This window comes from Epinephelus fuscoguttatus, linkage group LG15, assembly GCF_011397635.1.
Source record: "Epinephelus fuscoguttatus linkage group LG15, E.fuscoguttatus.final_Chr_v1".
Taxonomy (NCBI): domain Eukaryota; kingdom Metazoa; phylum Chordata; class Actinopteri; order Perciformes; family Serranidae; genus Epinephelus; species Epinephelus fuscoguttatus.
In genome coordinates, this window is record NC_064766.1 from 20,936,116 (window position 1) to 20,962,695 (window position 26,580).

Consider the following 26,580-nt stretch of genomic DNA (forward strand, 5'->3'; position numbering starts at 1 on the left):
CGTGTTCATATGTGTGTGTGTGCGCACCTCCTCTTCCCACTGCGTCTGTGTGTCCTTGCTCTTGCTTGTACTATAAAGCAGTCCGCATCTCCGTCGCTCTGCTCTCTGCTCGAGTAAAGTCAGGGCTGAATCACAATCAGCTCAGTTGCGCTTGGAGAATGAACACCGGGTGATGCTTGAGATTTTTCTTCTTCTTCCTCTCTTTTTTAAATACAACACATTTTGGCAGGCAGACTTTTGTCAAGGTTACAGAGCAAATATTAACTCCAACGCAAGTCTGTGTCTTCTTTTTCTGAATCAAGTGACTCTTAAATGGAAGGGGAAGATATGGAGTGAAAAAATGATTGAACCTCACTACGGGGACGAATAGTGCTGGTAAACAGAGGTGAAAACGAACTGAAGGAACCTGCGAGTACAGTGGATTGTTTCCCTTGAGGTATTCCATGACCAAGCTCATAGAAGACATCCGTCTGCCTCTCAGCATACGCTCTGCTCCTTATGAACTAATCCCCAGGGCTCTCTGGCGGCTTCCATATCTCGCAAGTGAGCAGCACAGCATGCTTTCAAGCTCTGAGGGGTGATGTGGCAACAGCAGGGGGGCAGATTTATTCAGCCGCAATTGAAGAAAAAAAGCACTTCCATCATCTCTCATTCACTTTCTGTTCTTCTGTGTCCTCCCTGATTATGTTCCCGCTTTGGGCTGCGACGAAATGAACCTCTCTCCACAACTTGACAGGTCTTTTTCCGAACTTGTCATCCCGATATTTCATTCAGTCTCCTCCATACCCTCACTTTTTCATTCATGATGCCAAACTTTTCCTTTTGATGCCTCACTGCTTTCTTTTTCATTGGATACACTCACCTCATAGTCTAGTCTCCATTGTCAGCTTTTTGCACCTTGCACTTTCCTCTACTTTTCTCCTGTGCATCTCCTGTGCATCCCCCCCCCTTATTTTCCTCTCCTCTTTCTCCGTCTCTGACTATCCATTTTTCACTCCTTTCTTGAGCCTGAGGGCACCCAGGACTCTGCAGCTGACACATACTGCTCACCCTCGCTCCTAATTGCCATCTCTTCTCGACTTCAATTTTTTTCCCCCATTTCCCTCACGCTCAAACCGCCCGTCCTGTCACGATGTACTCCTCCGAGGAACTCTGGAACTCCACCGAGCAGGTGTGGATCAACGGCTCCAGGGCAAACTTCTCTCTAGGAAGACAAGGGGATGACGATGATGAAGAGGAAGGGGATCAGCACCCTTTCCTCACAGATGCCTGGCTGGTCCCTCTCTTCTTTTCCCTTATCATGTTAGTCGGACTGGTGGGCAACTCTCTGGTTATTTATGTGATTTCCAAGCACAGGCAGATGAGGACGGCAACCAACTTTTACATAGGTGAGTAAGAGCAAAAACAAAAAAAAATAGAACCACAAACAGGACATATTTGGGATCAGTGAGTGAAGATATTGACTCTACTATGAATCCCCAGTGCATCAACTTCAAATATATGCTTTAGCTTTTTGATGTCTGTCTCTTTCATCTATGCAGCAACGCTTCTGTGCATGCCAACAGTGGGTTCAAAAGAGCTTCCAGGGTTCACAAAGAGGCTGAATGTAATTTCGCTCCCTTTATGTTTGCCCAATTAGTACACAGCTATGTTTAAAAATGACCACAATGAATTACATGTCCCTGTGACTGGATTCCTCAGGAGAAATTTTCAACACGTGGAATAATTATCTGCTGGCATTGTGTTGGGAAAATCAATCTGTGCAAGTAAGCAGTTTTTAATAACTCAAGAGCTCCGGGCTTAAAATGTGTCTCACTTGTTTGTGCTCCTTTGCAGAGGTTTGGCTGTGTATGGGGTCATGTCGTCAAAGTAATCAATAATAAAATATGTTAAAAGTCCAACAACAAAGTACATCATGGAGTGTGTTTACATGGATATGAACAATGTTGGGGAGTAACTAGTTACGTGTAATATATCTGTTGAAGTTACTGAGAAAAAAGATGGTGTTTACAAAGGGGTTACATCCAAATACATACTTTTCTTTAACAGTTTTATATGTGGAATATAAAAATCATTCTGTTGCTTTGCATCTGTTTGCATCAGAGTAACCAGTAATCTGTAACCTACGACATTTCAAAAGTAATCCTCCCAACGCTGTAACCCAGTTACTGATTACTGCAGTCAAGACATCTGTGGTGTTTACAAAAACACACCGGCAATGGGAGATGAGAGCAACAGGAAATATTCAACACAGACGTGTTTATTTGCTACTACTTGACAACTTACTGCTAATTTCTCTCTGCACCAGTCGCCAACAGCTGTCTGCTCTCAGTGCATCCACTGTCTCTCTCTCAACCACACACACACACACACACACACACACTATGTATTGAGCTCATGTTATTCTTGAAAGGAGCTAACATTACATTACGCTTATAACACTGATCTCCACACTGGTACCAGCCTGTCACTGTCACCGTGTAAAGGATAGAGGAGCAGTGGATGAAAATACCCAGCCTCGATTCATGTTTCGTCACCATTACAAATGTGAAACCTGGCGCTGCTGCCATTGTTTGGTGTTTCTGTTACGTCACTTGGCTAAAGACATGCCTGCGCAGACAGTCAGACAGTCAGTGGTGCTCCATAACTAGAATAAGATGTATACATGTAACAGCATCCAGTTTTCTTTTGGAATACAAATAGCTAATAAATACGGGTTGCTCATAAACAAGATAAGGCCTTATCTGGGTTGCTTAGAGATACTGACGGGACACTACAGAAACCTGGTCATAATCAGGTAACTGATGTCCATGTAAACAAACTCATGAATATGAAATGCACTGCAAGTATCTCAATTTTTTTGCATCGTGAAAAGGAATTGAAAGTCTGGTTTTCATGTAAATGTAGCACCAGTTATAACCAAGTTTAAAAAAAAATGGCAAAAGGAAAGATGAATTATTGTACGCTTCCATTCCCTACTCATTCATGCGTTTTCTGTAACCGCTTCTCCTGTTGGGAGTTGAGGGGGGCTGGAGTCTATCCTAGCTGACATGGACAGGTCGCCAGACTATCCCTGCTCATTCACTACTGTTATGTGAATAGTAAGACCTGAACACATCCAGATAAACACTAACTCCCTTGTCAGGTGCCAATAAACTTTTGCAGAGAAGCTGACGCAACATGTTGACATAATTAAATGAGCTCAAGTCAAACCTGAAATGATAGTTAACAATGTAGAAAATGTGATGGAGATAATTTATTAATGTACGTATTTATTCAATCCACACAGATCTGATCTTTATGTGTCCCTTCATGTTCCCTTTATTCGCCAGTTTCCATTGCACTTTGCGTTTGTTAATACACCAATATACCTCAGCCAATTGTAACAACTTTTTCACAAGATTATTTTATACACAAATTAATAATGCAAATAAAAGCAAGTGGATGGAGAAATGCGTGTATAGATGTCGTCTGGGAATTCCATTAATCTCAGCTGTATCAAGTCAAACAAGAGAAATCAAAGGAGCCCATCAATCATGGACCTGCCTCACGTCCCCTCTGGTTTTCAGTGCACACTGACTTGAAACCAGGGTGATTGATTTTTCCTGTTGAAGTCAATTCCAACATGTCTGATCGAGCGTTGACATGTCACTTAGGAAGAAATGCAAAGGTGATTGATTAACTGAGGTTATGTCCACAGGAGATAAGAATTAAAATAAGAAACATGTTAAAAAATGCATGGCATAGATACATGTATGTGAATAAGCTTGTCTGATTCTACAACTCTAATTTACTGAAGGAACCATTTGTGTCTGTGTTTACATATTGCAATGTGTATGTGACATGAATGTAATCTTGAATAATACTCTCAGGCCAGAGCATTGAATCAGTTTAATATTCAGCAACATTAGATTAGCGCCTGCACCAGCTGCCCACCCTCTAAACATAACGTTCCAGCTACTATAACAGGATTAGATCAGCTGGTAAAGAAATAGGAAACAGTGTGGCATATTTGTCACAGTGACAGATTAAATACAAAAACAGGGAAAGCAAGATCATACTGATAATATTAGAACCACAACCTCTGCTGTGCGTCCTCTCTGAAGATGAATTTGTGTTTTTGTGTGTATTCATATGAAGATATTGGGCGGGCAATGTGGATTGAAATCAAGTATTTTGTTTTTGTAAGAGCCTGTGTGTGTAGGTGTACTGCACGGCCTGTTGTCAGTCCATCAACAGTTTTTCTAAAAGCAACTACAGCACATCATCAAGTAAATACATGCTGAATCTGAAGTACTTCAAATGATTTGCCTTGTGAGACAATCCTTTGGTGGAGACAGAGACAACAGTTCAATCATCAAAACATATTACCTTCAAGAAGGGAGGATTCACTGCATGGGAATTGCTAAGGGTTGCACTGAGCAGGGAGCAAAGGAGGATGTCAAATGTTGTTGTTATACGGCAGTAAAGTTTCTGTCAGGAGGAGTTTGGGTTTGATGGATGAGTCAACAATACATCAGGCCAACACATGCTCATTCTGACCTCGTTGCATATCAACGTTTGGTCATGGACTTTCCATGTCCAGATACGACATGAAAGATACCCTGGGTGCGTTGGTTGTGACGTTCTGAGAGGCCGTGTCAAATTTTGCCTGTTACAAGCATGAAATTTGCCGTTTACAAAATAAACGCACAAAGTCAGTACAATGCTAATTGACGTTTTTTTCTTCTTCAACAACTAATGCATGGTTAGGTTTAGGAAAAAAGAACAGGGTTTGGCTTTATAATCTTATGGGACGCAAACACCGCTCTCCCAGGAGTAAGTCGGTGCTTGTTGTTAACTTTCGTTCTTGGCCGGCTGCATTACCTTGAAACTATAACTGCGCCGGATTTCGAAAACTTCAGAGTGAGACTAGGTTGATCAGACTGTAACACGGGAGAAGGAGACCACTGTTCTTTTCCTGTTTGCATCCAACAGTCACCATTGTTTTATATGTGTATATATATATATATATACAGTACAGGCCAAAAGTTTGGACACACCTTCTCATTCAATGCGTTTTCTTTATTTTCATGACTATTTACATTGTAGATTCTCACTGAAGGCATCAAAACTATGAATGAACACATGGAGTTATGTACTTAACAAAAAAAGGTGAAATAACTGAAAACATGTTTTATATTCTAGTTTCTTCAAAATAGCCACCCTTTGCTCTGATTACTGCTTTGCACACTCTTGGCATTCTCTCCATGAGCTTCAAGAGGTAGTCACCTGAAATGGTTTCCACTTCACAGGTGTGCCTTATCAGGGTTAATTAGTGGAATTTCTCGCTTTATCAATGGGGTTGGGACCATCAGATGTGTTGTGCAGAAGTCAGGTTAATACACAGCCGACAGCCCTATTGGACAACTGTTAAAATTCATATTATGGCAAGAACCAATCAGCTAACTAAAGAAAAACGAGTGGCCATCATTACTTTAAGAAATGAAGGTCAGTCAGTCCGGAAAATTGCAAAAACTTTAAATGTGTCCCCAAGTGGAGTCGCAAAAACCATCAAGCGCTACAACGAAACTGGCACACATGAGGACCGACCAGGAAAGGAAGACCAAGAGTCACCTCTGCTTCTGAGGATAAGTTCATCCGAGTCACCAGCCTCAGAAATCGCAAGTTAACAGCAGCTCAGATCAGAGACCAGATGAATGCCACACAGAGTTCTAGCAGCAGACCCTCTAGAACATCTGTTAAGAGGAGACTGCACGAATCAGGCCTTCATGGTCAAATAGCTGCTAGGAAACCACTGCTAAGGAGAGGCAACAAGCAGAAGAGATTTGTTTGGGCCAAGAAACACAAAGAATGGACATTAGACCAGTGGAAATCTGTGCTTTGGTCTGATGAGTCCAAATTTGAGATCTTTGGTTCCAACCGCCGTGTCTTTGTGAGACGCAGAAAAGGTGAACGGATGGATTCCACATGCCTGGTTCCCACTGTGAAGCATGGAGGAGGAGGTGTGATGGTGCGGGGGTGTTTTGCTGGTGACACTGTTGGGGATTTATTCAAAATTGAAGGCACACTGAACCAGCATGGCTACCACAGCATCCTGCAGCGACATGCCATCCCGTCCGGTTTGCGTTTAGTTGGACGATCATTTATTTTTCAACAGGACAGTGACCCCAAACACACCTCCAGGCTGTGTAAGGGCTATTTGACCAAGAAGGAGAGTGATGGAGTGCTGAGGCAGATGACCTGGCCTCCACAGTCACCGGACCTGAACCCAATCGAGATGGTTTGGGGTGAGCTGGACCGCAGAGTGAAGGCAAAGGGGCCAACAAGTGCTAAACACCTCTGGGAACTCCTTCAAGACTGTTTGGAAAACCATTTCAGGTGACTACCTCTTGAAGCTCATGGAGAGAATGCCAAGAGTGTGCAAAGCAGTAATCAGAGCAAAGGGTGGCTATTTTGAAGAAACTAGAATATAAAACATGTTTTCAGTTATTTCACCTTTTTTTGTTAAGTACATAACTCCACATGTGTTCATTCATAGTTTTGATGCCTTCAGTGAGAATCTACAATGGCATCAGATCAGAAAACATGGAGCATGGACAAACTGTGTATTTTGTCATTTAAGTTGCAAAGAGTTTCCCAATAATTCAGAGTGCTGTTGGAATATAACGTTATATTACAATGTGGTTATTCAGAGCACCACACTCTCAGAGTGATAAAGCACTCTCTGGGCACAGACAGAACAGCAGAGTAACAAGCACAGTGAAAGTGAAACTTAATCATTCCTTAATTCATATAGACATAGAATGTTCTATATCTTAAAGCAACAATGTAATCATTTTAATGTACAGCATCTGACTGAATTTACAGAAGCACCCATTGAAAATCAGTCTTGTTTTTTTTAGCCTTCTTTAGATTAAATCGGCTGTGTTCCAATAACGTTAATGCAGCAACAGAAAGTTTGCTGATCTGGGTCACCCTCCTCGTGTCAGCTATGGCCACAGAAGCTAATTCTGTGGGGAAACACTGTCAGAGGAATTGTTGCCAAGAAAGCCAGCAAATATATGTATTTGAGACAAAACAAGGGATATTTTTGCATATTTGTTGAAAAATTACTTGAGTTGTTTTAGCTCTAATGTGGTGTCATTAAGCCTGCACACATAACAATGCACTGCCAGATGTCACTGTCAGATAATTAAAAGCATATCCACTCATAGTTGTTAAATGGTGCTTTGCTGCTTCTCTTGAATCTTTGAATAATCTATGTAATATTTTGCTGACACAACTTCAGTCACAATATCTGTGAAACACCAGACAACCTGTATGTTGTTTTCTCTTTGTGCAGCAAACCTGGCAGCCACTGACATCATCTTCTTGGTGTGCTGCGTCCCCTTCACTGCCACCCTCTATCCTCTCCCTGGATGGATCTTTGGCAACTTCATGTGCAAATTTGTTGCATTCCTACAGCAGGTAAACACGTCTTGTGTTTTTTCAATCCTATCACATTTATGATTATATTTTCCTTGACTCAGAATGTACTTTCACACACAAAGAAGTATTATTTTCTGTGCTTTCTACAAAAGGGACTGAAAAACAGTCATTTATTGGATTTGCTCTTAAATTTGGACAAACCCTGATGATTATTATAATCTGATAAATTTACTCACAGCAATGACATTTAGAACTTTGGTACAATCAGATGCCATTTACAAATAGCAGCCAAATGTTCACTGATTTCATAACTGGACTGTGTGTCATAGAAAAACCCATCCTGTTCATCCAGTCAAGGAGGTCACAGCTTGTCCTTTTGAAACTACAGCAAAGGTCTCCAGAAAGCTTCAGTCTACAAAGAGCCATTGTTGCCTTGATTGCTGGTTTTTCAAAAGAGTTTCATTTACACAGTTGGTAGATGATGACAGTAACTCAAAAAGATGTCTGAGCAGCAACCAAACCCCAATGGAAGAAAAAGGACACGAGGAGAAGCACAAAACAACTGCTCACTGAAAACAAAATCTACAGGTTGCAATAACATACAGTTTAGAGAAATATTTAGATGTGTGCCACCATCAGACCAGAAGGGAGCAATAAACTCTCTACACATGATCAGAGCCATCTTATTTATGTGCTAACTCCCTGTTGGGTACGGACAGCAGTACAAGCAGAAATCGCTGAATAAAGCGACGCCACTTGCTTACGTTAGCTCCACCAGTCCCATGTGGTGAGCAGTGTAGTAGACTGAAGAGTACAAAAATTAACCTATAGACCTACATGCATGTTCATCTTCTAACTGCTTCATCCTCTTGAGGGTCGCGGGGGGGGCTGGAGCCTATCCCAGCTGACATCGGGCGAGAGGCGGGGTACACCCTGGACAGGTCGCCAGACTATCGCAGGGCTGACACATAGAGACAGACAACCATTCACGCTCACATTCACACCTACGGACAATTTAGAGTTATCAATTAACCTAGTCCCCAATCTGCATGTCTTTGGACTGTGGGAGGAAGCCGGAGTGCCCGGAGAGAACCCACGCTGACACGGGGAGAACATGCAAACTCCACACAGAAGGGACAGAACCGGTAACCCTCTTGCTGTGAGGCGAGAGTGCTAACCACCACACCACCGTGCCGCCCTACATGCATGTTACGATCAAAAATATTCTCTGCCATTTAATCATTGACATCTCTAATCAGCATTGGAATTTTAACTTGTAATCTCGCCTGGTTGTTGGGGCAGCAGGCCAGACCCAGTGCATACTGGAGGTCATGGTGTGATGAAGCGAACAGGACCACATCATCTGCAAAAAGCAGAGATGCAATTCTGAGGTCCCCAAACTGGACCCCTTCCTCCCCCTGGCTGCACCCCGAGATCTTGTCCATGAATATCACAAACAGGATCAGTGACAAGGGGCAACACCCACAAGAACATGTTTGACTTTACACAGAGTATGTGGATGCAGCTCTCACTGTGGTCATACAGGGACTGGATGGCTTGTTGCAGTGACCCTGGTACCCCCCACAAGTCTTCCCAAGGTATGTCATAAGCCTTTTCCATGTGCTGATCCCTGGCATTGCGGACTGGCTAATATCACCATCTGCCATGGTCTACCCAGTTGTGTCCTGAGGCATTTTGATCCACAGCATCTGAGAGTGCTCCTTAGAAATCAAAAGTTAACTGAGACTTTCCAGACTAACTCGCATTTGTGATATGGTCTGGTGATGTCAGGAGATTAGTGCATCTTGCACAAATCCATCATTAAGGAGCAAACAAGGAAAGTCGGCAAACTGTTAACTCCATGAGGCTTATTCAAAGAGGATAGCCAATTAAAATATGCTTAATTACACATGTGCTGATGAGTGGGCATGAAGCTCAGACATTAAAAATGCATGTTTCTCTGCTACATTGTCATTATCCATGCACTAATAACTATAGACTACTAAAAATATGCTCAATTACCACCCAGACCCAAGTAGCTTGACAAAGCGCTACTGTCAGTGAGGATCTTACAGAAGAGCTACAGCTCCTGTTTAGTTAATATAATAAGCAGCTTGTCAAAAGATGCATAATGTAAACCATCACTGTCCTCGAAAGAAAATTGAGCTTGACTGAAATATGTGGTGAATTCAATTAAATTTCTGTTTGGTTTGGAGGTTGGGTTAAGAGTGTATCTCATTCATTATGGAGCTAGAAGGGAGGAAGAGATGATCTGTCAGACTTAAAAAGAGGATTTTTTTTTCTTTTGAATGCAGAACGACGGGATGGTCATGACTAATTTGAGCATGAAAGAATAAAGTGTCAGTCTAGAGGCTCGCAGGCAGAATGGCTAAAAGCATTTTTCAATAGAAAACACAGAAATGTGATTTAGTTTATTCATCTGAACATGTAATTTAGTGCCATGTGAGCTTGTCCTTGGTAAAACAATGACTCCTGAGGATGACGATTGAACCCAGGTCTTATTTTGGAAAAGAAATTGCTTTGCGTGATTTTCTGTCCGTCTCATCAAACCATTTCTCTGCCTTTTATCATTCAACCTTGCATTCTAAAACATTTTAATAAGTTTCTATGAAGGAGGGCGTTCCATCATTTATTATTACATGTGCATGGGAGAAGGTTAATAAGGCTTTTATGGATGATTATGAGACGCACTGGTCTTTTTGCCTCAGTCGCAGACATTTTTCAAAGAAATATAGATGGTTAATCTGAATAATGTCTCAAAATGTCCGCAGTTCGATGAAGAGAACCAAAGGGCAGGTGGAGTAAACTGTGCTTTCTCTGTTTACACCCATCATCAATCTTTGTTTAAGCAACACTACATGACAGATCTCCCCACTACTGTTACTACTTCATATAGTACAATTGATTGTACCACAGCAGGGAACAGCTGAGGGCTTGAAAGGTTGATCCACACTGAAGTCTCAGCAGTAACTTAAAAAGCTGAAACCAGTCACACAAGTGAGATGTAACGTGGTAATTAGGGAGACTTAAAGGTGCTTCTAGGCAGGGTTTGTTAACTTTGGACAGTGAGAGGTATCAAGCGTCTTATCGAAAGGCCTTTGCACACTTGTTCATTTTTGTCCTTATGTGCTGTTTTAATCCATCATCTGAAAATAACAGTCACACACAGAAACCTTGCGCACTGATTCCAGTGTTTTATTTTTTAAATTTGTTGTGAAAATTTGCAAGACTTGCCTCCTCTGCCTCTCTCCACTGGAGTTACCTGTCTGGCTGTCACAACTCCCTCCCTGTCTTTCATTTGGCACCGCAGCTGCATGCAGGAGCTGTATATTACTATCCAACCTGTTTAAAGTGAGCTGCCTGAGTCATGAAATCATTCTGTGCGCCCCCTTCCTCTGTCCCACCGCCACATATTCTTCACCGATTCTTGGTCAAACATCTCTCTAAAGGCTTCTGATGGAAACTTTACGAGTACTGTAATGACACACGAAAGTTTTGGACTCAGTGTGCATACGTGATTGGCACAAGGTGAAGTCATATTTGTAACAAATCAGCTCAGGGAGGACCCAGATGCAGGCTAATGAGCAGGTTGAAGTTTTAACAAAAAGCAAGCTTTATTGCAGCGGCTAAAAAATATCTGGAACAAGCAAGTAACTAAAAGTCCAAATGAAAGCAGAACCAAAACTAAACTGAAAACCCACCGTGAAAATACATTGAACATGGTTAAAAAAATAATCCAAACACAAGATACTAGGCAGGAAACGGAGCACGGAACAACACCAAGAACACGGAGATGAGAGTGGGATGCATGCAGGACAAACTGACAAAGAACAAAGGGAAACACACAGATATATATACAAAGAAAACTAATCACAAGAACAAGACACAGTTGGAGTAGGTGGATATGGGCAAAATGAGGGAAATGGGGATTGGCTAAGAACAAGGGTGTGGAGGGGAACATTGGGGTGGAGCAAAGAAGACTAACACAGGACAGATGTGAAGGGAAGACTCTGGGAACAGGGAAGGACTAATGAGACTGAAAGAAGACAGGTGTGACAGGAAACACACAAAGACAGGAAGTAAAACCAGACATGACACATGAGGAGAGAATCTACAAAATAAAACAGGAAGCAGATTAAACATGAATTAATAACACAAAACAAGGAACACAAACAGAAAACTCAAAAACAAAGGCCATAGAATAACAGAATATAACAGAATTTAAAGCTGCATTGACTCACCACAGCTGGAGAACGTCATATTAGATGTTCATTTTAGGCTATGAAACTAGAATTAGTACAAAATCCTTCGCAGTCACAAGTTTTGCTGCTCTGGTGAAGTACTGTACAGGTAATTTTGCACTCTTAACCACATGTTTAACAGTGAAAACTTGTAATAGTAATACCACTTAATGAGTGGTCCTCTGGCACCATCCTCCCAACTGACTTTACTTTTAGATGCAATGAATTCAGCAGCCTCTAGAGGAGACAAAATGGGTTTTATTCCCTCATTAGGTGCAAGAAATCTCAAATGCAGTATTTATCGAAACAGGTGTTACTTGAAAGACAAGAATGCGCTGACAGGGGAAAAAAATAAAGTCGGCCTTCTGTCTGTGATTTAATGGGTGAGAAAAGCAACATTAAGCTGTTTTGTACTGCGGTAAAGTTGGACAACAGGACATATGCTAGCTTTCATTCATTCCTGTATTATATTTATTTCTTCTGTGCACAAAGTAGGATGGAAACTTGTATTCTATATCTTTTTGAAAGTGAGGAGCTACATCTCTGCTTTCATTTTGGTTTCTTTTTCTCATCCCCTTGAAGAACTCTCCATCTTCAACAAATGGATCCAAGACAGAGATTTCAGCTTTTTTACTCCCTTAGACCTACATCTGCTCTGTGCTGAGAGAAAAGCTTGCAAACACACAACTTCTCTTTATCTGCAATGTTGTCTTGAGATATCATGTTACCGTAATAAGTGATGATTAAAGGAAGAGTGGAACAAACAGCTCCTCGCCATCCTACTCCATATTTACATCAGTACAGAATATTTAAAGGGTGGCCTGAATAAGTCAGGGGTTTTCTTCAAAGCAATATATGATAAACTAAATTTTCAATGATGGTAAAAGATCAAGAGAAAAATGCAGAGGTCCTTCTTGAATACGTTATGTTGACCTCCTTTTCTTTATTATTCTTTATGTATTATTCCTTCTTTTGGTCTTTATTATTCTTTTATCTTTACAAGTTTGATGACGAAAAACTGCACTTCAGGCTGTTATTAAATAAGAGTAGTTAGAGTTGATATAGTATATATATTTTTTAACAAGAACAGCATGTGGATAATAAATAAATATAACCCCAATAAAATCCTAGTGTAAAACATAATTTGATCTTTCCTCCTCTCACTAAAAGAAATGAGAACAAAGATGTGATAGAAGATAGAGACATGTTCTAAATATATTCTCTTTGCAGTGTCCAAGCCCATTCCTCTGAACAGACAATATGCATTGAAGATAGCAAGGCGGTGTGTCCTTAATGCACCAGAGTCTTATAAACTGAGGAATCGCGGTACCCCCGTCCTTAGTGGCCTCAACATTGAACTTATTGTGACCCCTTTCTGTCTCTCTCATCATATCCTTTGAAACACTGATGTGGTGCTCCGAACCTCTGGAGGGTAATGGATGCTGGCTTCACAGTTGCAGATAAGAGGTGGAAAGAGAAATAGGCAGATACATAGACAAAAGAGGGCAAAAATTAGATCCCCTTTGGAAAAGAGCATCGAGAGAACTTCTGACCTCTCATTTGTTTGCCCTGCCGCACACATTTCAAAGCAATATGGATAAGCTCACCCTTATCGGTCCGTGTATTTGAAGTGAAGAAAATATCATTTTTGTGAAAAGGATGAAAGTGGAGGGCTGTCTAATCCTCCTCTGCTGAAAATCAATGTACAGATGTGTACGAAAAGAAGACATCAATAGAAACTGTCCATTCTGAGAGTGCGTTCTACTGCAGAACATAATGACTGAGAGACTTATGTTATAATATATTGGAGACTGAGTGAGTCAAACTCGGAGTAGCCAACCTGAGCATTTCTTTTGTAGCATGAATTCCTCATTTGGCCCTAAAATTAGCATTCTGCTAATGCGTCTGGGTTTAATTGAATCAAGCATCATTGAACCCTATTAAAAATGAAATTGAATGATTTGTTCATATGCTAATTAAAAATACTTATCGCAAATGCAGCCTCCGCTCTGCTTCCCGTTTTCCTGTTCCTCTCTGTGTGTCGCCTCTCCCTCGCTCTTCCTGCATGCTCTTCAGTTTAAAAGCATGAGAGCTCATTAGCAAAGGACTCAGACAAGTCGGAGAGCGAATCTGAAATAACGCTGACTGAACTTTTCTTTTGCTTCTTAATGAGGGGTGATTATCTACAACACTGTATGCAAAGGACGCTATTAGAAAGGTGGTGGCCAACCACTGTTGCAATTAAGCCACCCAAGCTATTTTAGGAGATCGCATTAGTTTGTGACAGGCGCCCTGAGAAAACAACTTCCTCTAATAGCCTGGACTTTTGTATCTACCCAAAAATTGCATTACTTCTGGCACTAGAAATTGTCCGACATCTTACATCTGTTGTACAACTTTTGCTCCATGAACTTTACTTATATACACTCAGTGTTTGGTGAAGTCTCTATAGATAAATCCGAAGGATTGTCCACAGGAAGTGCTGCAGTTATTTTCAGTGGTAGAAACTGTGATGTGTGGGTGTTATATGGAGAGAAGAATGTCTATAATGCCGGCCATGCTCTAGAGGACTTTGAAAAGACTTTGACATACTTTTAAAAGACTCCAGTCTGACACCCCTTCACATCTAAAAACAATGAGTTTTTATTCACACTATAGGATTTTGCAAAGACTGGGGATCCTGCAGGGTCACTGTTTCCAAGACAACAACTAGATTGCTCTTGAGATTGTTTCCCATCCTGCTCCTGGTGGAAAATATTACGCCAAACCCCCTTTGAGAAATATGACATATAAACAATGTCCGCAAAAACACATAACTCTAGGTGTTATATCTTGACTTGACAGTATTTGTGTCAGTTCTCCATCGATATGATTCATAAAGATAAAGTGTAACTTTTCCAGCCTCCATGGTTAACTGTTCTATTTCAGTGGGAGGAGACAGTAGGAATGAGAGGTGAACCATTTCAAAAATAAGGATTTCTTGTCAAATAAGTGCTGGTTGGTGGATCAGACACATGCCGAATTAAACAGACTCTTGTTCACTCGACAACTCCACCAGTTTCTTATTCTTTTCCAAAGTACAACAGAATTGAGACTTGTTGATGTCTCCTCAGAGTTCCCTTCAAATTGACTTTCTACCTGGTTCGCTGCTTCCTTTTTTTGTGCTGGAGAGAGTGCTGCTATTGGTCATTGACAATGTTCGCAACATTGAACTTTACTATTTGCGTAAGCAAAGACTAACCAATTAACAATACATTTACAATGATATTAAAGATATTTGCTTTTGAGGCGGCACGGTGTGTGGTGGTTAGCACTGTTGCCTCACAACAAGAGGGTTCCTGGTTCGATCCCGGGAGCCCTCCTGTGCGGAGTTTGCATGTTCTCCCCGTGTTGGCGTGGGTTTTTCTCCGGGTACTCCAGCTTCCTCCCACAGTCCAAAGACATGCAGGTTGTGGATAGTTTAATTGGTGACCCTAAATTGTCCGTCAAGAGGATAAGTGGTTAGAAAATGGATGGATGGATATTTGGTTTTGCCCAAACGCCAAGACGAGCTAAGACAATTTGACTAACAACCGGTGAACCGGGTGAGAGTGGACTCAAATTCATGACTCTGGAGACAGTTCGGGTTGAATAACACAGTCTTTACTGGTCAAAAGGTGGTTTGGTACACAGAAGAGCTATCAGTGAAGGCAAACAAATCCAATAGGGATGAGGCAGAGGCAATCAACAGGCTAAATCCAATAACCAAGATAAAATACAACACTGGGAAACGAAAGGCTGGACACACAAGGAGCTAAGACAAACTGCACTGAGACAAACTGACACACCAAATACGCTCTACTCTAAGGGAAAGGATAATGAGACGCAGGTGAAGTCATCAAAAGGGAGGGAAAACACACAGGGGCAGGAAGTGAAGTGATCTGAAACGAGAGGAGATGTGAGTTTCAAAGTAAAACAGGAAACACCACGAAACAATGAAATAAAAAGCCTAACCTAAGAAACCTGAGCTGTGATAATGACAACCTTAGACCAGACAGTCAGTGTCTCGGGACCATGCCATAACTCCAGCAAAACCATTCTGATATCAGCAGTAAACATCATTTATGTGCTGCAGTACTGCAGCAATGAGCTAGCCAGTGGGATACACACATGGTGACTCACATGTACTAACATACACATGCAGCCTGACCATCTTCCCCAACAACGAACAAAGAAGCTTAGATTTTAACACACGCAGAGATCCCGACTTCATCCTCTGCTCAGGACGCCATTGTACCACTATGTCTTTACATAGCAAATAGTGGTTTGCTGGTACAGTATATTAATGCTTTTAATATCATATAGAGCTCATTTAACCAAGTGCTGCAAGTGTCTGATCATAAAATACTGTGATCACGCTTTAGTTGCTATGGGGGGCTATTGGAAAAATGAATAAATGATGTTGTCAGTGGACATTTTTCAGATACAGTCAGTACTGACATTTTGCAACTTGGAGGATACGTTAATTAACAGAATTTCCTCATTATGCGGTTAAAAAGTGTAACATTTCTCCAAAAATACCTCTGCTCTCGCCAGTTGGTAGAATGGAAAATTATTTGCCAGGAGACAGGGTTGGAATAGCAGTGCATGTCTTTGTAGGGAAGAATATCATCCATGTATATGTTTTACTGTCTTTCCCAGGTGACAGTCCAAGCCACCTGTATCACTCTGACAGCTATGAGTGGGGACCGCTGTTACGTCACTGTCTACCCTCTGAAATCTCTCCGCCATCGCACCCCAAGAGTAGCCATGATTGTCAGCATCTGCATTTGGATTGGTACGTCCTGCTGGTTGAATGAAAATGACTCTCCTCCATTCCCTCCAGGAACATTAAGTCTTCATTTCTTAATTAATGAACCACAGTTAATGAATAATTAGGGAAAGGAAAATAATGTGAATGATCTCAACCACTGGTCCTTGTCCTCTCCAGGCTCCTTCATCCTGTCCACCCCGATTTTAATGTACCAGCGTATAGAGGAGGGTTATTGGTACGGCCCGAGGCAGTACTGCATGGAGAGATTTCCCTCAAAGACACATGAGAGGGCTTTCATCCTCTACCAGTTCATAGCTGCTTACCTGCTGCCTGTCCTCACTATCTCATTCTGCTACACTCTGATGGTGAAGAGGGTGGGCCAGCCCACTGTGGAACCTGTAGATAACAACTATCAGGTATGGACAACGTTTGTTTTGCTTGTTTTGTGCTTAATGTAATTGCTTGACTTGGCTCAAAGTTTTGACTCCAAACCCTCATTACTACTGTTATAATTTAAAGTTAAAAAGCTCTTCTCTTCTTTATATAGTGGCACTACCTGTCTTATGTGTTATCTTGCTTTGATGTTAGCGGTCTTTGAAAATGTCTTTCAAAGCACTTTTCTTTAAAGCAGCTTTACATAATAACAATGGATCAAATGACTGTGTAATATGAAAGGTGTCGCTCATAGTGACAAACCCACAGAGAATTATAAGCCAACTCTGCAGGTTCCTTTAGCTCTGTGAATCATTTCAGCATCTTTTAGTCCTTTGCTTTTGTTTTACAGCCTGTAACTTTGATGTTTAACTTGACCCTCACTACTGCAGTAGGCATCTATATGATCTAAAAACCAACTGTACACTACCTGCTCAGGATCAAATGACATGCAGACAAAGTTAGCAACCAGCTGGTTAACATAGTGGAGAATTTAGCAGCCAATGAGTCAGATGGAGAGTTGGTGGAGACCAAAGACAGAGCTATAAGAGGAGTCAATATTATTTTTATTCAACATGACTCCGAATAAATGATCATGTTGCTCTGCGTAACTGATGGATGTGTAAGTTGGCTCTTTCTTATGAATGCGGTATATCAACTTGATGAACTTGAACTTATGAACTTGAGCAAAACATTTGTGCTTGGGGCTTTCGTAGGACTTCATCCTGCTGTTCACACACTCAGTTGCTAGCTAGCCTCTCGCTATGTTTATACAGTTGGTACATTGGCTGTTGGGAGGTACAAACTCAGACTGCTCAAATGGTTCAGTGGTCAAATTTATGCAAATGCATGGTAAAAATTCACTTTGCTTTCTTTCTGAACCATAGACAGTAAAGATGGACGACATGACAGCTCCCCAAACTGAAGACAAAACATTTTGATTGCCCCCTTGTGGCGGGTGGCAGTAAAGGTCGTATACCCCATTCACTTCATGTTAGTGGATGAGACATGGGCCAAACTAAAACATCAAAGTACACAACAACTTTCTTTGTTGTTTGTTTTTTGGTTTTAACCAGACATTTCATGCCATAAAAGGGGATATGTATTCATGATTGACAGCTGTGTGTACTAATTGGTGTGCTTGAGATAAATGGCAATTGTCGGGATTAGTTGGATGGCGCAGACTCTGGCTCTAAATAATGTCAACCGTGCAAAATGGCAGCAGCCGGTACTCTTGAGATATTTTGGCTTTTTGTACAGTAGAAGACAATGGAGATGCATTATCCATCTTTACACACTGTCAGTGGTTTGATCGCATCTCTCCTCTCATCCTTTCCTCTTTAGGTCAACCTCCTGTCTGAGAGAACTATCAGTATCAGAAGCAAAGTCTCCAAGATGGTTGTGGTAATCGTCCTCCTATTCGCCATCTGCTGGGGTCCCATTCAGATCTTCGTCCTCTTCCAGTCTTTCTATCCAAACTACCAGCCCAACTACGCCACATACAAGATCAAGACATGGGCCAACTGCATGTCCTACGCCAACTCTTCGGTCAACCCCATAGTTTACGGTTTCATGGGAGCCACCTTCCAAAAGTCCTTTAGGAAAACCTTCCCATTTCTGTTCAAGCATAAGGTCAGAGATAGCAGCATGGCTTCCAGGACTGCCAACGCTGAGATCAAGTTTGTTGCTGCAGAGGAAGGCAACAATAATAATGCAACAAATTAAATCTGGCAATTCAAAATTGCAAGAATGGGATTATTGTTTGCATCCAGAGCTATCGCTGCAAGAAAAGACAATAAAATACTGAACATTTTCCAGCCATGGGTTCAGTGTGTGAAAGTCTTCAGAGAGCAACTGGCTGATTTCAAAAGGACAGACTGTGTTTGGCAGACATGTTTAAGTTATGTTAATAAATACAACTGATTAACCAATTGACGAGGGGAAACAGAGACTCATAATACAGATGGACACTAACAGTGTTTGGCACAATATATTACCTGTTTGACTGCCAAGGCCAGGCACTAACATCATCTATCGAGCTGCCAAACCCACTGCCAAATAACACAGTCAGACAGTCGTTCACATCGGGTGACGAAAGAGGAGATTTGCCTGAAAGCTGCCGCCGGGAGTCCCAATCCCTGTAAGATCATGGCTGACAGGGTCGTCAGCTTTGTTATAAACTATTCAGCATTTGGACAGCTGATGATATTATGTATTCTATGACACATGAGAATATGCTTTTTTGGAAATGACTGAAGGCTGAATGTGCATTTTGAATGGACAATTATTACTCTAGAACAGATGCCTATGGACATGTTATTCTTTCATTTATGTGGCTGACATTTGTTCTTATCACTGGAGAGGAGAAGGCAAGTTTAACTCTTTCTGTGCCTGTCATTCTGGGAAGCAGTTAGTACTACACAATTTCTTAAAGGAAGGTTTGACATTTTGGAAAATAAACCTTTTCGCTTTCTTGCAGAGTTACATAAGAATACTGTGACTGTTAACATATGGAGCTAAAGCCAGGAGGTTATTAGGTTAGCTTAAGATGAAGACTGGAACCAGGGGACACAGTTAGCCCAGCCCTATCTAAAGTTAAAAAATAAGCAAACCGTGAACTTTTGTTGCATCTCTTTCCCTTATTTCCATTAATTTTCCCTCATTTTCCCGACAAAAAAACACAAACAACAAAACTCAGATGCACACAGATGAAACAAACAACATATGAGTCAGTTCATTTCCAGGCAGATTGTCAGTAGAAAATGTTAGCATTGTACGTTTGTATGTTTGTCATATCACTGCTGACGCCGCACTGTGTTACAATGTATTGTTGTGTTAAAGAGGGAGCTATGCAGGAAGGCAAAGCTCTCACTGTACCAATCCACCTCTGTCCCAGCTCTCACCAGTGGTCATGAGCATTGGGTAGTGACCGAAAGAATGAGACTGCAGATAAATGCAGTTGAAATGAGTTTCCTCTGTAAGATGGGGAGAGGGATGTCTGGCGTATCTTACTCAGCCTGCTGCCCCCAAAAACCAGGCCCTAGATAATGCATGACTAAATTGGATGGATGGATGGATGAACATTTCTGCAAACTACAAATATGTTACTTTTGTGCATGGTGGATGGTGTGACACCTAGGCAAGATGCCTGCCACGCTGCAGACAGCTGCAAATCATTGTTTGAGACTAACAAAAGACCAAACTTTTTTTTCTTTTAGCCAGTCATCGCTGTGTTTCCATCAGCGTTGCAGTCACCAAACATGAGGGTTTTTAAGCGACCAGTACCCGTGTTTCCAAGGGGATAGTGCCAAAATAAGCAATTGCATTTCCTGCCGGGATTATTGTACCAAAACTGGGTATTTTAAGCCAAAACGTGGTCTTTTTCTCACCATAACCAAGTGGTTTTTGTGCTTAAACATAACCTAATGTTGAGCACAGCGTTGTTGAAATGTAAAAAACATAAAGTTTCAAAATACCTTCTGTGTAATAAGATACAACTGTGAGCCTATATATCTGTGGTTTGCAGGAACATAAAATGCCAACATTTATTCTAGCCAGTGAGTTACTAATTTCTAGCCAGTGAGTTACTAATTTCTCTTATTTCCAGCCTGTATGCTAAGATAAAGTAAGCACCTCCTGGCTCCAGCTTTGTATATTTGATGCATTCATGCCATATTGGAGTTACTGTAATTATGAGTTTCCAACTGCTAAATAACGTTCACAAGAAAAACTGTGACTTTTTACACAAACATGGATGCCCCCTTGATAAAAAGTCTGTCATTGAACATAGTTTAAACGAAACCAGTGCACAGAATATGACAGCAAAAAAGCGAAAAGGGACATCTCCCAAACTGTCACATATCCTTAAAAAAACAGGCTGTATTTTGAAGTTGTGGATTTGTTGCAGGGTAGATCTGCAGGATGGAGCCCCTCTCCTTTCTCTGTTAAACTTGCCAAACAATTAACCAAAACATTTGTTGTCTAAGTTATATTTTCATCCACGATATTGTGAGACAAGTTTTGAAAATAACTCTTTGGTGTTTGTCTGAGGATGTTTGTTGTTTCTTTTTTCACCACATGTAACCTGATGTGAAACAGTATGCTCAAGATAACACAGGGTTTAAGTTTCTGTTTGGTGAGAATCCAATGAAACAAAGCTGGCATCCGAGTGAATGTGAGTTTCTCTGCTGCCAAACGTGATAAGTGGGAGTTGGCTGAAGCAGCGGTCACAACCGGTGAAGCATGGACAGTGTTTATCTTTCTTTTGTCTCCCACACAAAAACATTCACACCTTCCTCAACACATGTGCACGGTTTAGAAGCACGCACGCACATACACAGGCTTGCACGTGTACTTTCACCAGGTGCATCCAGGTGTTGTTTATCAGAATCAGTTGTCACACCTTTCAGGAAGAACACCCTTGTACGATCTTGTCAGGTGGACTAAATTCTAAACAGTGGAGGCGACCTGTGTGGCCTTTAGAGGAGAACATGCTCAGGGAGCAGCTGTCTGGAGATGGAAATACAGCCATTCTTTGTTAATATATTTACAGAACCACTGCCAGCTCACCGCTTTTAGATGCAGTCCTTTTCTAAACATCCCACACAGTGACATTCAAAATCAGGACTTCATAGAAAATCTGCTAATGCTATTCTCATTTGAATTTTAGACACTGTGGGACTTGCTGTCATCAAGGCTTCATTTGAATTACATCAAAGTCTCTTGAAAGGAAAATCAGAGCGCTGCTTTTGGCTGCCCTAAACAGGCAACTAAAAGCTCTCATTAACTGAGGTAATATTTAAGCATATTTTGCAAACAGCAGAGGACAACTTTTATCTATGACCGCCAACATGTTCAGTAATAGGAACTAATTACTGTTTTAGCACAGCAAATACTTCCTAGCCACACAAATCACCATGACTTTCTTTGACTGAAAAAGACACCTTGACTTTAATTTCATTCAAATTAGTTTCACAACTTTAGCAGGAAGTGATAAGAGCTCCATCTATAATTATAATCTTTGCCAATGAAAGGAAATGTCACTCAGTTTCATCAGCACGGAATAAATGACATGACATGAAGGGTATGAAGTGCGTCACAAACTTTATTTATGTAAGTGTTTCTGTGAAACAGGTCTTAACATGATGATGCCAATGAACGATTGTTGCTTTTTATTGTGTACTTATCGTGCTGCATTTCTTCCACATAGAGTAATGTGCATCCATTGGAACTGATGTCATCAATAACATGTATGTCTCTTGCTTTTCATTAAGTATTCTCTTGTATCTAGGCTTACTCTGACATTGTGACTTTACTTCACGTCTGTTCTGGTTGTTTGGAAATATCTTCACTTACGCTTCACCCTCTAACAATAAAACCAAGAGACCATTAAATGTTTGGGTAGGCAAATGACTTGAACAGCAGTGATGACTTGTTTGTCTTGAATGGTTAAACAGATGGAAAGAGGTGATGGAACTATTTAAAACTGTAACTCACTTTGTTGGTGCCGATCATGCGTTATCCTGCCAGTAGAGACGTTGCTATTGTAGAGCCCTGCATCGAATTATAAAATGGAAGGAGTCTCTTTTTGTCTGTCAGCCTGTCTGTGTAAAGGTATGTATGTATGTATGTCCTTCGAGTTTCTCAACAATCGTCTGAACTACTTCACTTGGTGGGTGTGCTGCTGCGGGCCCAAGTAACTGAGGTGTCCATTGTGAGCATGTGTCCATGGGACATATTTATTCGTAGTGTAATATGTACACACTGTGTAGAGAGCTCCTATTAACTATTACACCACTAAACAGCATGCTGGGTACAGTTTGCTCTCCCTTGCTAGCCCCCATATTGGCAGTCACCATACAGTGGAATCTCACCCGTCACTTGATGCCATGAGGTCCAGGAAGACCTTTGACTCATACTGTATGGCAGAAGAGACATTTGCAAATCAGTGGCTACTCTTCTGTTGAGCACCACAACCAACATGAAATGATTCATACCAGAAATTAATTCATTCAGTCCGATAACTTTTGGAAAGTGTAGAGGAGCCACGACATTGAATCATTTTTCCCCATTCAACTTAGCAAGGCACTAAACCAGATGTAGCATGCCTGCTGTTTAATATTTTCTTATCTTCAGACAAGAAGTGTAGGAGATGTATCTTTTACCTGCTTGACAGTTGTTGGATAAAACAGGCAATCAAAATCAGGAAGCGGGCGAGCGGCACCATCAGCCAGGACGAGGGGGCGTACACCCTCTCGCACACCTGGGATTCCCTCTTCCAGAGACCATCCAGCGGCGGGGGGTGTGGCGGGCCCGACAGATTCTGATAGGTCTGTTGGGCTATCCAGCTGATAAATGACACGTCAGCAACACGTCGGATGATGCCTCTGAGGAGAGTCTGGAGTCACAGTCAGGACTGTCAAGCAGGTAAAAGATACATCTCCTACATTTTTTTGTCTGAAGATAAGAAAATATTGAACAATTCCAAAAAGAAGACAGAATGAACCTTATCAATCTAGCATGCCTGCTGTATGGGCCACACAGTGCGGAGGCAGGGCCAATCATCCGGGTAATTTAATGTGCAGCAGTTGAACTATGCAGAGGCCCTGTTACATTAGGTTTTGCTCTAGAACTGATTATAAGTGCCTAGTAGGACTTTACTTACAAGGTTAATCATAATAAAAAAGATTTAAAATATAGTTTAAAATTGTATGAAATATAAGTTGCATTTGTATGAAGACATACAGGCAACTTAAGAGTTTCATTTGGCACAAGAACAACAAGAGAAGCACATGATAAGGTTTGTTGATCAGTCATCAGTCATCACACATTCACGGTCTTCACAGGACATACCTGATGATGACTTTGATGAAGACCTGACTTTTTATAATGCCACCAGAAGGTCAAAGATTTCAATCGTCCAATGAAATGTATCCACAGACATTGATGGTTCCCAGATGATGTACCCTCATGACTTTGGTCATCCCCTGACTTTTTGTCTAAAGTGACGACCATGAGAATGGCATTTTTGATTGATTGTGAAATGTCTCAACAATTATGGGATTGATTGCCATGAAATTTAGTTTAGACATTCATGGTCCCCGCGGAATAGACTGTAACAACATTGGTGAACCTCTCACTTTTCATGGAGAGCCATTCTCAGGCCAAATTTTCTATTTGTCTTTTGTTAATGACCAAAATCCTGCAAAGCTAATGGCATTCCCATCAGCCTCATCTGTACTCTGTGTTCGGTGCTCATTAGCAAATATTAGCATGCTAATACCATTACCTAAGAGGATGAATACAGTAAACATTCTACTTGCAAAACACCAGCATGTGAGGATTTTCATAGGGAAGCTTGGCTGCAGACTCTTAGTGTTGTTATAACTGAGGCAAAACCACATCACAACATGACAAGGAGGAATGCTGGAAGACAGAAAATTTAATCTTGTAAAAGGAGGATGCCACTAAGTACACAACCTTGGACAGATGGGGAACTTCCCATTAGTTCGACAGCCCATTGGTTCGACATCCCATTGTTCCGACCATATTAAACTCATTGTTCCGAAGTCCGTTCCGAAATCATCATGATGCCCTGTGGTTAAGGTCTGGTTAGGTTTAGGCACAAAAACCACTTGGTTAGGGTCAGGAAAAGATCATGGTGTGGGTTAAAATGAAAAAGAAAGTGACAAACACATAAGCCGTGAGTCTGCTCCGCCTCAAGCCAGTCACGGCGCACCATACGCCCGCCACGAGCCGTTCAGCACCGCGGACAGTCGGACTAATGGGATGTCGAACCAATGGGCTGTCGAACCAATGACATGGACCCGGACAGATGAAATGGAATCAGTGCTATTCTGAACCATAAAATGCTGCTGCTGTCCAAACAGTTCAGTGGTATTTGACCACCAACTGCTGAGAGCAGAGCAGTCTGTGGAATATAAAGAAAACCCTTATCTTTAAATGTCGCGGATCAAAACAAATGTCATTGTAACACACAAGTGCATTTTGCCTTTTTATCTGTGCTCTTTCAATGCCTCATAAGCATCTGTGTACAATACAGCAGTCACATGGTACCAAATGGAAAACTTAACAAAAGAACAGTCCCCATTGCCGAACAACAAAACAGACAGTAATGCAACAACAACCATGACTCACCATTCCTCAACAGAAGATCTGCCCACACTATGCACCGACGTACTTGGTAAAGATGACCTCAGTAACAATTACTCGTCTGAACTCCATTGTTGTCTATTTAGCGCTGTAGTGCTGAACACATGTACAGCACAGGAGACTCGCATTATTCAGAGCCAAGTAGCGCTAAATAAAGGCTGCAGGAAACAGCCAAGTTGTCAGAATGTGGGAGGCTTGATTCATTACAAAGGTTTAAGCCAGTAACATAAAGGCCACAGGGCACTTGTGTACTCATTGTACTCAGCGTACTGTAGCTTGGACACCCCTCTATGACACATCTCTCAATGTAAGCCATTATCTCTATAGAGTCTCTCTTTGTTGATACTGCAGCTTAAATCCTTCTGTATACTTTCAAGGCCATTCACAACCTCGCCCCCCCCTACCTGTCTGATCTCCTCCACATCGCCACCCCCTCTCACTCCCTCAGGTCGTCCTCCTCCCTCCACCTTTCTGTGCCCCCCGCCCGGCTCAGCACCATGGGGAGCAGAGCTTTCAGTCGCTCTGCTCCCAAACTCTGGAACTCTCTCCCCCCGGACCTCAGAAACATGGACTCTCCTCTACCCCATTTCAAATCACAACTCAAAACCCATCTGTTCCAAATTGCATATTCCCTTTAATTGCCCACATCCATTTTTACTTTGTGTCACTCTTGTCTGTTGTTTTTATTTATTTTAATTGTGATTTAATTGTGTTTTTAATGCTCTGTAAGTGTCCTTGAGTGTTGAGAAAGGCGCTTTTTAAATAAAATGTATTATTATTAATGTATTATCTCAACAAACTTAAACTCATTCATAAGTCATCAAAGCATTTAAAACAGGGAACATAATAAAAGAAAGTCGTAAAGTCGCCCCTAGAGCATGAGTACTGCTTAACAGCTGGTTGCCACAGTCATGTCATATCAGTATTCACGTTAAGAAGGAATTCACTGCAGGGAAAGATGGTCTCTTTTTTTTTATAAAACTGGGCTGTCTTTGCAGTAAAAAGTTGCAAACACTTTATGAAATTGGTGCAACATGACCAGAGAAAACAGGGGGAAAGGGCTGTGGCATTTGCTTTTGCTCAAGGGGTAGAAAACATAAAACTACTAGAATGAAATCCAGCTAAGTGGTTCAATAAATTCTACCAATGGTGGGTGACGTTATGCCCAATTGTCTGTTTTGGCACAGCCAACAATTTGGCATCTGCCTGATATTAAATGATCTCAAATTACAGTTCAACACTGAGCTAAAATATATTTGAAAGGCAGAGAGAGAGGGTCTCTATCTTGACCCTATTCAAAACTCTCAATGTCTGTGGTAGTACAATCTGTAGTTTGAGCAACAGCCCTAGAGCAAGCAAAAATTTGCTGGATGATGCGTTTGACATTTATTTACACATACTATCCACACTGTAATCAAGACATGGAAACTTGGATTTTTGTGATAGCTCTAAAAACACCAACTGGACTGAAATGAAGAAATTGATAACCAA

General features: G+C 41.4%; 1 protein-coding gene across 1 annotated transcript; it reads left to right on the forward strand.

Annotated features, from left to right (window-relative positions):
- The first annotated feature begins 60 nt into the window (after positions 1-60).
- On the forward strand, positions 61-22,310 carry kiss1ra (KISS1 receptor a). Its single transcript, XM_049598317.1, has 6 exons — positions 61-543; positions 737-1,388; positions 7,346-7,470; positions 16,374-16,509; positions 16,663-16,901; positions 18,262-22,310. Exons 2-6 carry the CDS (start codon positions 1,133-1,135, stop codon positions 18,640-18,642), a joined length of 1,137 nt encoding a protein of 378 aa, XP_049454274.1. The 5' UTR covers positions 61-543; positions 737-1,132; the 3' UTR covers positions 18,643-22,310.
- The last annotated feature ends 4,270 nt before the right edge of the window (positions 22,311-26,580 follow it).